This window comes from Sceloporus undulatus, chromosome 1 (genome assembly GCF_019175285.1).
Source record: "Sceloporus undulatus isolate JIND9_A2432 ecotype Alabama chromosome 1, SceUnd_v1.1, whole genome shotgun sequence".
Lineage (NCBI taxonomy): Eukaryota > Metazoa > Chordata > Lepidosauria > Squamata > Phrynosomatidae > Sceloporus > Sceloporus undulatus.
Window position 1 is genome coordinate 68,233,232 of NC_056522.1, and position 17,533 is coordinate 68,250,764.

Genomic DNA, 17,533 nt, shown 5'->3' on the forward strand with positions numbered 1-17,533 from the left:
TGCTGCAGTTGTTTCTAAACTTAATTCATTCTGAAGGCACACACTGCAGTTATCTAGAAAGACATTAATCATAGAAGCATAAAATCATAGAGTTGGAAGAGACCACAAGGGCTATCCAGTCCAACTCCCTACTGTGCAGGAATATACAATCAGAGCACTCCCAACAGATGGCCATCCAAAGAAGAAGACTCCAAGGCAGTGTATTCCACTGTTGAACACCTCTTACTGTAAGGAAGATCTTCCTAATGTTTAGGTGGAATCCCATTGCTTTGTGTCCTAATCTCAGGATATAGCGAAGTAGTGCATTCACTTCAACTCACACCCATTTGCAAGTACACCAGTCATTCCTGAACCAGTTATTTGCTAATATACTGAATACACATGTCTTAGAGCAGCTTCTCCATTTGGTTCCCTTCCAAATGTTTTAGATTATTGCTTCCAGAATTTGCCAGCCATCCATGTTGTGCAGGCTGAAAGATTATGGGTATTGTAGTCGAAACACATCCTGAGGGCACCAGATTGGGGATGACTGTCTTGGAAAATAAGGTTTATATATTAGAAGAAGGATTTTATATTGCTGTCATGTGAATACTAAAGCTCCTTCTGCCTCCCTTTCAGAAGGGGAGGTACTTTTACAAAGCCTCCAGAGTCGTGCAGAGAGACTCATACATCATATAAAGAAACTTGAAGAGGAAGATGCCTTATTGAAAGAAGAAAGCAACACTTATGATGATATTGTTTTTGTTGATGTTGTTGATACCTACAGAAATGTTCCAGCCAAATTACTGAATTTTTATCGATGGTATGTTTATATTTTGTGCACAAAGATCAGTGCCTTGATGTGGATATTGTGGGTATATGAGGAATTGATGAAATGTAACTTGAAATAATTGCTTTCTTTTATGCACAGCTGATTTTTGATACAACCTTGTGCATTTTTTCTCCTTTTTTCTACATAGTTCAAATACTAATCTTCTTCGCTGTTCGTTTTCATGATGTCCTTGTTAGACCCTACTCATTTTCCAGTAATGGATACATATTATGTAAAATTGAGATGCCTCTTCCAAAATTACTGCATTTGTTTTATTACTGCCATGCCATATGCAGCTGTGCATCATTGGCATCCGTTGGTCTGTAATATCATGATCAACAAGCAATGCAGCTTCTACACTTCTATCATCATCATCATTAGTTGTATCCTGCTTTTTCACCAAAAGTGGGACTCAAACCAGCTTCCTTTATACTTTTTCACTACTATGTGAACATTCACTTACTTCTGTTCCTCCTGGTGGGTTTTTTTTTGTTTGTTTGTTTTTGGTCCATAGCTGTACAGTCTTTCATATGCAACTTCAGTGCTTGAGTGCACATCTAGGCAAATTACAAATGATTAAGAGAAACTTCTTTACCCCTTCTCTCTTGTTCTTCCAACCAATGTATCCTTTCAGGATGATTAAAAACAGTTTTTAAGATTTCCTCCGTACTGATATTAGGGCAGGGATGGTTGTGCAGAGCCTGGAAGGCCACAGCTGCACTATTGCAGCTGCCATTTTGGCCACACTGCATCATTCTTAGTCACTTTTTGGCTATTTGCAATAAGATTACCACTTTCTATTTCACTGGATAAGATGGGATATTGCACAGTTTGTGTCTTGTGTGAATAAAATATAATTGAAGCTTCCTTTCGTCAGTTTGGGTGCCCAAGACTTTGATTAGGGTGGGTAGGTTTCTAGACCTCCTAGGGCTAGAAAAAGAACATGGAAAATATCAGATTTTCTTATTAGTCTTATGTTACCAATTAAAAAAATAAATAAATTAGGACTCTTTATTTTTAGCAACTGTTCAAAAAGGGAGTTTCAGGTGTTTGATTTGTTGTGCCATGATGCCCAAGGAACTGGAAAGCTAAATGGGCTAATATTCCTTCATCTATGCAGTTTTTAAAGGTTTACAACCCTAGCCATAAAACATTAATTGTCACTGCTTTAGCCTTTTTCCATAATAGATTCTACAGCAATTCTTATATATGTTGAAGGAGACTTTCATATAACGTTGTCATTTTTTTCACTTTTGGCTACAGGACAGTTGAAGCAGTAAGTTTTGATGTGTTGCTGAAGACAGATGATGACTGCTATATTGATCTGGAGGCAGTGTTCAAAAGAATAAAGCTTAAAAATCTGGGCAGACCAAATACTTGGTGGGGAAAGTGAGTATCCTCTTTTTTCAGTAAGTGTTGACATTGTTTGAACCATCAGTGTATGTAGTGCTACACAGGATTTCATGGGCACCCAACAAGCTTGGGTAGTTTATGTGAATCTGCATTTGCAACTCTTTTGTATTACTCTCATTCCTGTTGGTAGAAAATTTGAACTTATAACTAACGGAACTGCGTGTTTTGGAGAATGGAGGGTATCTCAGTTTCCTCTTATACAGTGCACCCATGCTGTATGTGGGCACACTAGAAGTGGCTTCAAGCTTACGCTGAAGCTGCGCAACAATAGAACATAGGATTCATGTGCCCATGGCGCATGCCATGCAGTCCTGTGAGCAGATACACCATTGTTTTCAATGGGGCACAAGAATACACGAATACACAGAATTCCCCTTACACAGGGAAAGGCCTACTGTAGTCTGTTAGGCTGTTGGATGTTAGGCTGGGCTTTCTTGGGTCTTGACAACTTTTTTTTCCTGTGTTGGAAAATGGATGATTTCAATACTGACATGTTCACTTTCCAAACATCCAGTATCTGCCCTATTCGTTATTATGTTCCCTGCATCAGACCAAAGCTGTTTCAGTTCACAATCTATTATTCTTAGTACTGCAAATCTGTTCCTTATATTAAATTCTGTGGAAATGTTTAAATTGTATTTTGGTATGATGACTGGTTTTGTTCTCTTCTTGAGTTTTACTTTTATTTTTGAAATGAGTAGTTTGTGATCTGTGCCACAATCAGAAGCTGGTCTAGTCGTGGCTACCAGTATGGAGCTTCGCCATCTTTTATTTCCAATTATGTGATCTATTTGGTTTTTGTGTTGGTCATCTGGTGATGTCCATGTGTATAACCTTTTCTCTGGTTGTATGAAAAATCTGTTTGCAATGAATAGATTGTTGGCTTCACAAAAATCTGTCAGACACTCACCAGCTTCATTCCTTTTGCCTAGTCCAAATCTGCCTGCTGTTTTTGATTCTTCTTTACTTCCAACCTTTGTGTTTCAGTCTCCAGTGATCAGCTTGACATCCTGTGTTGGTGTGTTGTCAATTTCTTCCTGTACTCCTTTGTAAAAATCTATCAATTTCTTCTTGTTCTGCCTCAGTGGTTGGTGCATATACTTGAACTAAGGTGATATTCATAGGTTTCCCATGGAGCCTTATTGAGATGATTCGGTCTGATTTTGCATTTTATCCACTGACTGCTTTTGCTACATCTTTTCTTAGTATGAAAGCCAGCCCTTCTTGTCTTTTCATTCCCTGAGTAGAACACTGTGTGGTTGTCTGATTCAAAGTGGCCCATTCATGTCCATTTTAACTCCTTCATCCGCAGTACTGCCATGTTCATGCATTGCATTTCCATTTTCACTATGTCTAGCTTCCCTTGGCTCATGCTTCTCACATTCCATGTCCCTATTTTATGTGTGGTGCTGCTTCTGAAGGGGTTTGTCTTTGTGAGAATTTACTGCTTACTTTGTCATTTTTCGCTGCCCTTAGTTGCTTGCTCTTGCAAATGTGTTTTCCTTTAGTTTCTATCTCTCTGTTAGTGCTCTTGTTCTGCCTGTGTGACACTAACAACGTCTTCTCATAGGGTCTTCTAGGTGGGGGGGTTACACAAGGAGGACCACCTACCCCTCCCTGTGCACAGTGCTGACAAGTGTTAGCTATGATATCACTGCTGTTCTTCACTTTAGTGACACCTACCACTACTGCTCCTGCCCAGTAGTTGTTTTCCTATGTCATTCTCCCTCCCCCCATTATTGTTGAATTGTTTCCCTACCCTCCTTTTCCCTTCCCCCCCTCATGACCTTCTTTATTTTAGTCTCTCTTTTGTCTTCTGGCCATTGTTTGATTTACCTTGTCCGTCCTTTCTGTTTTCTCCTCTCCTCCTTCTAGAAGGTGGGGGGGGCTGAGATGGAGTCTTTTCACACCTCTCCTTGCTGCTTCCACCTCTGCTTGCTGGATTTGGGGAGGGGATTAAATGGATTAGCTTTAGGATAGGTAATTTTAATTGGGAAAACTGTACAGGGAGAAAGGGATAAGTACTGTGGATCCTTGTTATACGCTGGGGTTTGGTTCCAAGATCCCCCGTGTATAACAAAATCCGTGTATGCTCAAGTCCCATTAAGTATAATGACATAGCAAAATGGTGTCCCTAATAAAAATGGAACATCAAGGTAAATTTATACTTTTTTAGAACATTTTCAAACCGTGTATGCTTGAATCCGTGTATAAAAAATCCGTGTTTAAGAAGGGCCGACTGTAACCTTCTTGAAACCTGCAGTACTGCTCCTGGGTTGTTCTGTCCTGAAGAGGATATGTGCAAGAGTTCTTGGTTGTACTGATGAGTTAGAGAATTATTTGCTAATATCCTTTGAAAAGAATCTCATTATTTTGATTTTAAGTTTCAGACTAAATTGGGCAGTTGACCGGACTGGGAAATGGCAAGAGCTGGAGTATCCAAGCCCTGCCTATCCAGCCTTTGCTTGTGGGTCTGGTTATGTTATTTCCAAAGACATTGTAGAATGGCTTGCAAGCAACTCAGATCGACTAAAGATATATCAGGTGAGTATTTGATGGGAAGGGATAGAATGGGCTGGAGGGAAATGGGAATGTCTATTTGAGGAAGGGCTGGGTAAACTATCCATCCTCCCGCCCCCATTTTGTCAGATGCAATTTCTATGAGTCTAGCCATTACAGCATTATGAATAATGTTGAGCTTCATTCCAACAATATTTGGAAGGGCTGAGCTTTGTTCACCCTGACTTAAAGAACAACTTGAATTACATATACACACAGAGTAATGCTTTCCTTGTTTTTGTTTTGATTTAAATTTTAAACTAAGGGTGAAGATGTGAGTATGGGTATTTGGATGGCAGCCATTGGGCCAAAACGATATCAGGTATGTTTGCATAGGATTGTCTAGTAACTTGATACTGCAGTCCTGTTGACATTTACATGGGTGTAAACTCCATTTAATCTAATGGGATCTTTATGTAGACCAGTATAAGATTACAGTATAAAGAATGGGAGAATCAGTGCTCTCTGGGGATTTAATTTTCTAGACACAGAGGACCTGCAGTTTATAAGTAGATCTCTTGAAGATGTTTTTTCACTGTTCAAGATCCTTCATACTGTAAGCTGTCCAAGGGATTGCTTTCAAAGGCAGTCTCCAACTTGGCCATATAAGTCAACATGCTGTCAATTGCTGCTGCTGCTACAGCACAATGCCACACTGGCCTAACTATGCTACTACAAGGGAATGAAGCACCTAGACCAGGGGTGGGGATGTTCCAAAGGCTAATGATATCATCCTCCCAGAGGGATATTCACCTGAGTTTGTATTTGTTACAAAAACTTGGACTCAAAATCCACCTGAGGAAGTCTGCCTTAGATCTGTTGAGGGTGATCAACCATTGACATTGGAATCCAAAATGGGGCAAGCTTATGTTCAACTTCAAAGCACAGTGGAGGTACTCAGAAGCAAAGTCCCAGTGATGCTCTCTCAGCCTTGCTGTATCGCAAATATTGTTCAGCAAATTTGGGTCTAATGGCTGCCACAACAGTGTTTACTTACCTGGCACATCTCTGGTTCAGACCACTTCAGCATTAGTTTAATACAACATTTTGACTCTGTGAAATCCAGTGTTTGAAGTTGTCCATTCCTGCTGATGTCCTGTCATGTCTAGTATGGTGGACCTGATCATCCAACCTTCTCAGGCATGCTCTTTCACCTCTCAGATCCAGTAAGCATAGTGAACACAGACACCTCCATGACTATCTGGGGCACTCATTGAGGCAATGTCACAGTTCAGGGCATTGGTCAATCTAAGATTCCACATTTCACATCAATGCCTTGGAATGCCTAGCAGTAATAAAAGCTTATTGAGGCTTCGAAAGGAAATTGAAAGGTAGAGTCATTCAAGTTAGAACTACATTCATGTGAGCAAGGACTGTTTTCCTCTCTCAAAGTTTACTTGGTTGTAGTTGTGGCTTACCAACACTGTCTTGGACATCAGCCACTGTCTTTTCCAATCCAATGGATAAATGATTTCTCAAGAGCTTGGCACATCTGTATCCACCTGTGACTCCTACGTTTCCATGGTCATCATCCCTGCTTCTGTCACAGCTCACATGCAAATCCTTTGAACCACTTGATACTATTGATGAATACCTACTTACCTTGAAAGTTGTATCCCTTGTTGCTATCATCTCTGCAAAGCAAGCAAGTGAACTCACAGCTATGCACTATGAGAAACTATATCTGGTATTCCATTGGGGTAAGGTGGTCTTACATATGGATATTGCATTTCTTCCAAAAGTTGTTTCACAATTCCATCCTACCAAGTAGTCCCTCCACTGCCTTGGTAAGCACAGGGTGCTTGCCTGTTATACAGTGGGCCCTTCCCTAAAGCAGGGGATCCATTCGGGAAACCCCCCCCCCCATGTAAGGGAAACCCAGAATATGCTCACACCCCATTGCAAACAATGGGGCACATACTTGCGGCGCAGTGCTGTGCACGTGCCATTTGTTTGATTGCCGCACGGCTTCAGCGTTTGCTTAATGCTGCGTATGGTGTGCCGCATACAGTGCGTGCTGTATTCAGCAAATGGCAACCTTTCATCAGTCTAATAGACTCCTTGTTTGTTACGGTGGTCCTAGAAAGGGACATCATGTCTTTTTACAACTCTCCAAGTGGGTTGTTCAGTGAGTTAGGCTTATGAGTAGGCAAAACAGCCTGTGCTGGATGGTTTGAGGGAACTCTACCAGAGCATCATCAGCTGCTCTATGGTGTCCTTCTACCTTAGTTGTGTAAAGCTACTACTTGGGTGCAGCCATTCACACTTATCCAACACTACAGGTTGGACTGTAGGGCCCAGGCAGATGCTTGTTTTGGATGTGTTGTCTTTTCTTCAGTGACCTGACCCACTGTCCTGTGGTAGGCTTCAGAGTCACAATTTGTGTAAGGCACAGAGACCCTGAAGAAGAAGAGGTTGCTTAGCTGTAACTGTGGTTCATCAGCTGGTCTTCTCACCCAAACCCATCCTATCTCTCCCTGTAGATTTCACCATGAACTTAAATTGGATCACCTCGATCCAATACAGGAAGAGAGCCGAGGTAATAATAATAATAATAATAATAATAATAATAATAATAATAATAATAATCTGAGGGGACAGTAGCTTGGCAGACTGGGACATGCACGGCACACAAGAGAGGGAGAAGCTCCTGCCAATCTGTTCAGCTCTAGAAGAGTTCTAATCAGGTCTTTACGCAGGCACAAAACCCATTTGTGTGAGGGCACAGATGATCACTCCAAGTACCACAATTACAGGTATGTAACCTGTTCATGCAGTGTTAAGTAGGCTGATGCTAAAAATGTGGAAAATCTTGACTCATGACATGTGTCTGATGAAGTGCTGCTGTGAAGAGAAGGCACTTCTGACAGTGTAAGAGACAGAACTCTCTTTTCTACAGGCTTCCCACTTTTATAGCAGCCATGCTGCATGCATGTAATGAATGTCTTATATTCATTCTGGAGAGCTGTTTGCCCTCAAAAACAGCTTTTTTATGTTCTGGGTGGAAAAATGGTTTTTTAAGCACATTTATACTAAAAAAAAAAAAAAGTAAGCTAAAGGCCTTATTTCTTTCCCAAAGGTAGAAACTAGAGAAATGCAAGTGTGGTAGATGGCATACTTGCACTATTAAACTCATTCACGCGAGTTCCATGGATGAGGAGGGACAGATTTCATTGCTATCAAGCAAATCTAGTTCATGTGAGTAAGGATTTGGAGCAGGGCTTTTTTAATGATAGTACCCACTAAAGATCAGGGATTCTTTTTGTTGTACCAAAACCTTTTTCTAATTTGTTGCCTGCGGTGTACACCAGGCTGCATTTCAAACAGAATCCTCTAGGAGAGCAAGCCTTGTGGCTAGGTCAAGGTACAGGAGTATGTACAAGCCTTGCTTTCCCCATGTTTCCTTGGGTCAGGATAGGAAATCCATTAGTTGCAGTGGTTTAAGGGTAGCAACTGTACTTAGCACTAAGAAATGTTAGCTAGTTTTCAGATGGCAGCAGGTAAAACACTCTTTCAGCTGGAGTCATTCACAAAAGCTCTAGTACAGTGGGCCCTCTCCTTATGCGGAGATCTGTTCTGGATCCTCCCGCGTAAGGGAAAATCCACCTATGCTTGAGCCCCATAGGAGATAATGGGGTGTGTGAATGTGACAGCGCGGGGTACATGTGCCACGGGCACACACACCATTGTTTACTTCCCCACACAGTTTCCGCATAAGCTGGAAGCCACGTAAAATGCATCCGTGCATGTCACGGGCCACTATATATTTCATCTCAGTAGATAACCTATACAATAAGTTTTCTATTAGTTTAACTCTATTCTTTAATTTAGAGTAAAGGACGATGAAAAACCAGTTTTGAGTTATTCATTCCTGCCTACGTTAAAACCAGTATTTTACACCACTTTAGTCAAAATCAAATATTGTAAGAAAACATTTAAACAATGGGCTGTGAAACTTTCTTTTGAAACTATGTCTTTTATCAATGCTGGCAGCATATTGTTTTCTCTCTTAAGAATGACCCAAATAATTCTCCAACAGGACAATCTCTGGTTGTGTGAGAAGACATGCGAGAGTGGTATGCTATCATCTCCTCAGTATTCACCAGAAGAACTTACTGAACTCTGGATAATAAAGGAACGTTGTGGAGATCCCTGCAAATGTGAAGAAAGATGAAGGCTTGTCAATCCTCCCTCACAAAACCTGAACATTATGGGTAACTGGAGTTTTCAATTACACAGTAGAAAAGAAGGGTATGCCTCAAAAACAGCTTTTTACAAAAGAAATTCCGTACTTTCCCCCTTGCAGGTTGTCACTTGCGACAAATGTATCAGCGCCTCCCTGGTAATTGTTTATACTTCTAACCATCTCTTACATTCATTTATTATGGGTGGCAAACTACACATGAGACTGCAACTTTCTTCACAGAAGAGCTTTATGTGGGTAATTTGTCTTCTGTGAAGTGGTCGCTTACAGCAGTGTTTGCACAATCAACCCCCCCCCCCCTTTTTTTTTTTGGTCAAGGCATACTTTCCATTTTGAATATATTCTGCAGTAGATTGACAAAGCCAAATATGAATGTAAAGCAATTTTTTGTACACAAAAATGTATAAGAGGTCAAAATTTAAGGATCAGGTGCAGGTATGCTACTGTAAAACTAACTGTAATTAGGCCTTGCGAGCAAATTCATTAACTGAAGCAGATTTCCCATATGTGGTGGCTGCTTAGTCTTGTGAAACCTAGTTATATTATTATCAGAAGCAGGAGTTTAATTTAAGTAGTGTTCCAAATGCTGTAAGGAGAATAGGATATTACACTAGTTTCCACCAAGGACTATGATGCAAGTCACACTCTCTCAGACTCAGAAGAAAGCAATGGCAACCCTCTCTGAACAATCTTGCCAAGAAAACCCAGTGACAGGTAAGCCTTAGGGTCACCATAGTTGGAAACAACTTGAAGGCACACAACAATAATTTCTGGCAAGAGCATATAACTGACTGAAAACAGAGATGTTAAGTGCAACAGATGGAGGGTGAAGGATGGCATGTCCTTTCTCTGTGGAGTAGAAGGCACGCAGAACACTATAACCATTTTTATCTTACTGAATCAATTTTATGCCTGCTAGTAAGGTGCCACTGGGATGGGTGGCAATGAGAATACCTCAGCTTTTAATTATGTAGGTTGTGTTGTGATTATCTGTATAATGAGAAATAGAACAGTTTGTTGGGAGTTTCCCTGACTTCAAGTTACCAGTGTAGCACAAACCATGGATTAAATTTACTTTCATTTAACTTGGTTAAAGCTTTCCATTCTCAAAAAATGAGGCATGGCACTGTTTCTAAAGAGAACATTTAATAATGCAAAGTGCAGAATCTAGTGGTTTGTCAAGCAAATAACTCTCCCTCTTTTTGATATCAAAGTTCTTCCAAATAATATTTTAAACTTAATTGTAGAGGTCCTGCTAGCAGCATACAACTACTCTCCAAAAGAATTATTAAAAGCAGCTGTTACCATCGTACCAGAATGCAATCTTCATTTTCAATAGAGTAAAACTGCAAAGACTTTAGGTCATTGTCCAGTTCAAATTCTTTGCCTTTCATCTAGGATCAGAAAAGATTCAGACATTAGATTCACACATTTCAGTCTTCTGTACCATGTTTAGAAAGGAAATATAGATTAGGTTCAAGTCACCACTACTCAAAGGAAACTGAACAGTGCCCCCAAATTATGGTGCAATTGTTTTCCTTTAAAGAAATCAGTGCATTCAATAGTGTTTGAGTACAGCACTGACTTTAAGAGTGTGATGTTTTATTACTCTGGATTAAGTATGAATTCAAATCATTGCATTAATGAGCTTGATCTTACTTTAGAACTTTCATAGGATAGTTTCAGTTCTGAACCCGGGATTTTAAGTAGCCGATATAGCAATCCTTTGACCTTCTGAATTGTCATAGAATCTGTACAGGAAAAAGAAAATAGTTCCACTCCCAATAATTAGCATCTTATGCATTTTTATCACCATTTACGTTCATAAAAACACTGATAATTGAAATTTGTCATTAAGATAGTAATATATTAAATAACAACCTATAAACCAAATTGGAGATTTACATTTTATGGATATATAACACACTGACTGACCTAAGTGACCTTCAAGACATAATTTAATGCATTTGCTCTTTTGTATTTTCACATTAGGAGTTAAACCCATCCCTCTGCAGAAAATGAGTGTCATTCTAGGACTTCATATCACAGGGTCCCAAACTTGCATATGCTAAATAGCTCCAGATTACCACTAGCTTTATGCACTTGTATTAGGAACCAATACATATGAATATGAAGGTGTATTTTTGTAGATTTGAAAGAGAACATTAGTTTTAAAAAACTATTCTAAATTTGAACAATACAATTATCTGGGTACTTTCCCCTCTTGTTTCATTTAAAGCTTTATCTGAAGGCACAGCAATAGTGAGTTACTCCTCTATTGTCACAAAATATACTTAGAAAAATATTTTTCTATTAACTTTTTGAAAAAGCTGTATCATTTTTTGCAACTTGTGACAAATGTGATTTTTATTTTAGAATAAATACTTTTTAAAATATTCATATTCTTGAGAATGTGTGATTACATAGATATGTTGTATTAAATGTAAACAATGAATAAAATGGGAGACCAAAAAACTCCCATGGAAAATGATGGGTTTTACATCCAAAGAGTACATGTATCTCCCTCCCAATACGAAAGGATATTACTGCAGGTCAGTTTTATCTGCCTTTGGATGTCACATGAGTATATGTTGTGAGTGGTGACATTAGAAATGAGACTTGGGTTAGCATATTTTTCCACATCAGTAGAAAGGAATGCCTAAAATGGGAGACCCAAAGACTTATTTCTCTGATGGAAATACTGCAGTTACTCATTTAGTACTGCCTTGCCTACTTCAATCTATTAACAGAGGCCTTCTTTATTAAGTTGGGGAGAAATCCAAAAACCTTTTTCCCAGCATTCCAACCTTAAGAAGAACATTCAATAATACATGAGTGTCTAAACTAAGTGGTTCATCTCAAATACACTGCTCCCTCGGGTTACGAAATTAATTCGTTCCGCGGCCGCTTTCGTAACCCGAAAAGCCTTCGTAAGCCGAATTGCCATAGGCGCTAATGGGGAAAAGCCGCGTTTCGTGCGAAAAAAGCGCCGAAAAGCACCAAAAATTTTTTTCGTAACCCGAAAAAACATTCGTAACCCGGAACAATGATTTCCAATGGGATTTTTTCGTATCCCGGAAATTTCGTAACCTGGGTATTTCGTATCCCGAGGTACCACTGTAAAACATTTTATTAACTAAATGAGACATAGGTCTTCAACCAGAGCAGAGTTTAAAGCAAACAACAGAGACTGATTGGTGCAAACTCTTCAAGTGAGTATTCATGTTCATGGGTTCAGCCATCAATAAAGAGAAGTGCACAGAATATGCTGAGAACACGCACAAATGCATGACCAAATTGCCTTTTTAATAAATATGATCATGTAGTTTTAAATCCATAATTATCTCTGTTCAGTGTATGCTACTGTTTGTTAATTGATTTATTTTGTTCTATTTTATTTTGTCATCTTTAATGATGTTCTTTACTTGTGGACATGAATTCACATAATTCTGACATGCAGAAACAACGAAATGTAATATGGACTCCTACACCTTACCTGGTAGCTTCTTCTTTATTGGCTGCTGGTCAGGTTTGTCGGGGCACTTAAAGGTCAACACTTAGGAAATTAAAAAAACACAATTAATTTGCTATAATACTAACATTCAAATACTCTCTGTATATACATATATTTTGAGAAAAGTGAAAAAACTTGACTCAAATACTAGTGTACTGACACTGAAAGCAAATGTAGAGAGTGGGAAGTTTTAAAGAGATTTCTTTATGACAACCATTTCTGTTGACAGTACAACTACATGCGCAAAATATATTTTGGGAGTTTCAGGCAACAGAAGAACTATGATCAATGTGACAATGGGCTTGAATCATGCTATCATAGCACAAGTGCAACTTACATTATTGCTAGTGTAATGAAAACAGCCAAATCCACAATGTTGACTGTTCTATTAAATATATGAAGGAATTCGTTCCTCTTACAGGTTACCATACTGAAACATTTGTATTCCTATATTTCTTTTTTCTTGGAATCATAAGCATGTTGAGAAGGATTGTTCAGACCAGACCCTAATGATGGCTGTAATATCACAGACAGTAAAAAAGTTACAAGTTGCACTGAATGTGTGCTCACAACTGTACAAATTTGATTCAGATGTTCATAGGCCCCATACAGACAGGCCAAAATAAAGCTGCTTTTGGTCACTTTGGAGGTAAGTTGTTCAAATGATGCATGTGTCCTAAGAGTCCAGAAGCTGCGCCAAAGTCACGATCCAGACTAGAGCGCAGGTTTGGTGCACCTTCTGGACTCCTAGTACGCATGTATCATTGAAACAGCATACCTCCAAAGTGACCTGAAGCAGCTTTATTTTGGCCTGTCTGTATGGGGACATAGTATCCAGGTACTATCATCCTATTTGAGTATCAACTACAGAAGAGAAGGGGAAAACTGCAGTTAGTAGCCTCACGTGCACCATTCAGTGACAGCTGTAAGGCTAGAGCATAATAGGTTGTGGCTTATACCTATACTACAACCCAGAGCTGTACAGAACCAAGCAGTCCTGAAAAGAGACTCATTTATTTGGCTCCATTTCCTAGGGTTTTTGTTTGTTTGTTTCAAAACAAATGATAAAGATATAAGATCCATTTCTGTGGTTTCCTTGCTTTATACTTTGTCAGCAAATATTTTGACTCTCCTTTTTACTTCATTTTCAAAGTTTAAAATTGTGCTCTTTTTTCAGGTGGATAAAACCTGCTGGAACTAGCAACTTTCTCAGAAAGCACAATCCTGCATTAGGACCTGAATCCTATTGGTAGTCCCAGCTAAAATAGGTCCACAGAATCCACTGCTTAGTACATCAACACTTATGCAAAATCCATTCATTCAGTGGACCTACTATAGTTGAGACTGCCAATAGGATTCAGGCCTAGGACTTATTTTTGTGCAGAACAGCAGCAGTATTTTGTGACTGGTTGTTCACATTTAAAATGTCATCCATTTAACACAAGAGTCAGAGTGTCCTTATTTTTACTATAGTTTTTTGTGGGTTTTTCGGGCTATGTGGCCATGTTCTAGGAGAGTTTCTTCCTGACGTTTCACCAGCATCTGTGGCTGGCATCTTCAGAGAAATCTTTCTCTGAAGATACCAGCCACAGATACTGGCGAAACGCCACGAAGAAACTCTCCTAGAACATGGCCACATAGCCCAAAAAACCCACAAAAAAACTATGGATGCTGGCCATGAAAGCCTTTGACTTTCACTCATTTTTACTGTCTATTCATCAAGGAACCTGAATACAGCAAAACCAGTATAAATGTTATGATACTGTCATATGTCCCAAGTGAAAGAGTACCTGGGCAATGGGTGTACACAGACTTTGTTGAGCATAATCTGTAAACACCCTTAAATTAAGTGAGACGTAAGTTCATCAACACCCTGCCTGACATCCTTGCTGATTTTAAGTTTTCAGAAGTTATGGAGAAAAGTCACCAGCATCAGTGTGCTAAGGGTGTACACAAAATCATAGCTCAGTTATCCTGGAAAACTTTATTTTCTGTGGATACAAACACAAATAATTCAACTGTAATCATTAATATAGTTTTACATCTTACTTAGCAGCTGATTTTTTAGAGAGAAAGGTTGTTCTCTTTTCAGCTCTCCATCTTCAGGGGCACCATATTCTGTTACAGAAAAACAAAAAGAAAAATAAATGTAGCATTTATTGATCCAAAGAGAAGTTCCACGGATTTTTGGTGATATTATATTCTCTTCCAATCCATTTCATTGGGAGGTAGGGAAAGCAGATTGGAAATATTATGGTTTTCATTAACAGTAGGTTTCAGGGACGGCACAACCCTGAAATCCATCATTTCCCAATGATTTCCTTGTACGTTACTAGGCTATTACATCACTTTGCTCTTTGTTGGACACAGCAATTCCAGAGAGAGTCTTTTATAGGTAACCATGCAAGACAACTACATATTTACAATGCCCTTTACAAGAAGAGACAGTTTCTGCTCCGATGCAGGAATTTGACAAAATCATGTCTACATTTTCTGTGAACTTTGGGTTATGAGATTTACCCTAGGGCTAACACTGCTTCCATGCCAACCAAATGTAAGTTCTCTTAAGTGCCATTGGTTTGTTGGGAGGAGGAGGGGGAGAGAATTTTCTTAATTTGTAAATTGCATTCTAGGGCTGCACAAGGGGAACACACTTAACCCATCCATTTTTCTGAACCATGTAACTTGAGTTTTGAAATCTGAAAGGTTCCTCAACATATTCTCCTGTGTGTTTTCTACAGAAATGTTGTGTGTTGGACATATTGCCAGGCACAATCTGGGAAGCAAAGTACAGTGCGCACATGTCATAAGCGGGCGCCTTTTACATGGCTTTCAGCTTACGCATGACGGAAGAGACAATGGTGTGCATGCCACATCAGATGTCATGCACAAGCCCCATTAATAGCCAATGGGGCTCGAGCATACGCACTATTTGCCTTATGCGAGGGTGGGTGGGTCTGGAACGGATCCCCCACATAAGGCAAGGGTACACTGATGCTTCCCAGTTTCTTTATTTGCTAGCACTGGCCTTGCCTGCAGCAAGAGGAAATGTTATTTCTAGACCTGTCCCATTTCACATACAAGAATGGGAACATACAAATAGGCAGTGCTACTGAATTTTGCGGAAGGTCTCGGGGGGCCTCACACTTCAGCCTCCTTTCATACAAATCCCAAAGAGTGGCAGATGAGTGGGAGCAAGCAGAACTATCATCAGCAACTGGTATGGCATACTGCAAAATGAAATAAGGACCAACATTCTAACTTTGCCACTGAGGATACAAAGGCTGCTTGAAAAGATAGTGGGCAGGTCACCTGGCTCCTTAGCTAATGCATCACTTCATAGCATACACAAACCCACCTAAGAAACAAAAAGATGGAAGAACAACATCTTTCGTGATACTGCTTGGGAACTTGTGGTGGGATGGGGGAAGGACTGCAGTAAAGTCAACAAAGCAACTGCAAACTTGACACAGAATCCTAGACTGGAAATTGGTTTTCCTTCATACTGGGACTGTACTTACTCTCACAGAGAACTTGGAATCGGGGGTGGGCAGCAAGAAATTCTTCACTTGGGTTGTTTTTGTTTGGATCCTGATTACCACCAGCCTTTAACCAATCAATGCCATATTTTTTTCTATAATCAAGTTCTGCTCCTCTCCTTTCCTCGGGAAAGATCTATGGTAAAACAAGCACACGTTACTACAGAGCATCACCATGATTAAAGCAATTTTGATTTTTAAAATGTATTTGATTTGAAGCATTTCTGATTCTAATTTAGATAATAACTGCTGAGGTTTTCATCTAAGCAACTGGGAATAGTTCAACCCACTATTTCCACTGTATTTCAAATTAGCAAACGAGTATGACCTAACACCCCCCGCACTTTTTTCTAACAATTTTTTAATGTTTTGTTTCTAATTGTCTGTTTTAGTCTTGGTGTTTCATTTTGTTTTGGTGGAGGGGTCTTCATTATGTTTGAAATGTCTTTTAAAAACTGATTTAGATTACCGTTTTTAACAGAATTGCTTGTGTAATTACTTTAACTTCCATAGCAGAAATGGTCTTAGCTATACACTGCATTGGTTCTCAGAGTAAAAATAAGACAGAATATAAATAAGCACTGAGACTACAGAAGCAAAATTGTAGACATTTCTGCAAGCAAAACATGCAGTATAGTTTGCTATACTTGCCTAATAATACTACTTTGCTTCAAACTGTTTTGTAGCTGGAAAAAGTGACACATATCTTCAAGAACAGGATGCTCTTTAAATGATACTACAGTAGTTCACAACAGTTTATGTTTGTTTTTTGTGTCCCCATTTTGGGGTATTTAGGAAAGCTAACTTGAAAATAAATAAAATACCTGAGACTTGTTCAGAAATTTTAACTGTCCTATTTTGGCAATCAGCAGCTGTTTCACAGTCTCCACATTTTTGTCTGTGTCCATCAAAGGATTATTCCGACAATCCAACGACTGAAGCCTTTGTAGTTTATCAAGTTCATTGATAACTGACCACTGAAACAGCAAAATGGAAAAAATGTCAACAATGAATGGCCAAAATCTGACTTAAGCATTTTTCTCTACTGCATATATTGCTACAGATCAGTATGTTGTTCTTAACACTACCCTTTGGAGTAAGGGTGAATTTATTTCCAGTGCTTTCTCTAAAAGTCTCAGTTCATTCTTTTGATGATTACAGTTTGGTTAACTTGTCTTACAACAAAACATTTTTGAAAGAAAGAAAACAGCAAAGATGGGTCTATTTTTGTTTACCTGGATATAACATCCAATGCAAAATTTCAATATACTGCTTGTACTTAAGTCATTTCACAAAATTAAAGGTATGGAATTAATCTATTATTAATTTTAAAAAATGAAAGGAAAGCATGCTAAACATGTTCAATAAAACTAGAGGTCATGAGTCTGAAGATAGAATTCACTATCTGGCCATACCACATTCACTCTAAATGTATACCCTAATTAATTCCAGTATCAATTGAAGCAGAAGAGACAATGCTGATCATGTCCTTG

The 17,533-nt window shown here is 39.1% G+C and overlaps 2 protein-coding genes across 4 annotated transcripts in view; one reads left to right on the forward strand and one right to left on the reverse strand.

Annotated features, from left to right (window-relative positions):
- Positions 1–11,387, forward strand: part of B3GALNT2 (beta-1,3-N-acetylgalactosaminyltransferase 2) — a 44,184-nt gene extending 32,797 nt beyond the window's left edge. The window contains exons 8-13 of one of the 3 annotated variants that reach the window (XM_042458853.1): positions 619–802; positions 2,075–2,200; positions 4,609–4,768; positions 5,049–5,105; positions 7,267–7,322; positions 8,823–8,930. In XM_042458853.1, coding sequence (XP_042314787.1) covers positions 619–802; positions 2,075–2,200; positions 4,609–4,768; positions 5,049–5,105; positions 7,267–7,278 — 539 coding nt within the window. In that variant the 3' untranslated portion in view covers positions 7,279–7,322; positions 8,823–8,930. Of the gene's footprint in view, positions 1–618; positions 803–2,074; positions 2,201–4,608; positions 4,769–5,048; positions 5,106–7,266; positions 7,323–8,822 lie in introns of all 3 variants that reach the window. The other 2 variants (XM_042458762.1, XM_042458675.1) reach the window with 2 other exon arrangements.
- The window catches only part of TBCE (tubulin folding cofactor E), a 31,346-nt gene continuing 23,929 nt past the window's right edge, over positions 10,117–17,533 (reverse strand). Inside the window, exons 12-17 of the mRNA XM_042458555.1 lie at positions 16,865–17,017; positions 16,023–16,176; positions 14,551–14,619; positions 12,484–12,543; positions 10,647–10,738; positions 10,117–10,381 (exon numbers count right to left, since the gene is read on the reverse strand). Coding sequence (XP_042314489.1) covers positions 10,289–10,381; positions 10,647–10,738; positions 12,484–12,543; positions 14,551–14,619; positions 16,023–16,176; positions 16,865–17,017 — 621 coding nt within the window. The 3' untranslated portion in view covers positions 10,117–10,288. The remainder of the gene's footprint in view (positions 10,382–10,646; positions 10,739–12,483; positions 12,544–14,550; positions 14,620–16,022; positions 16,177–16,864; positions 17,018–17,533) is intronic.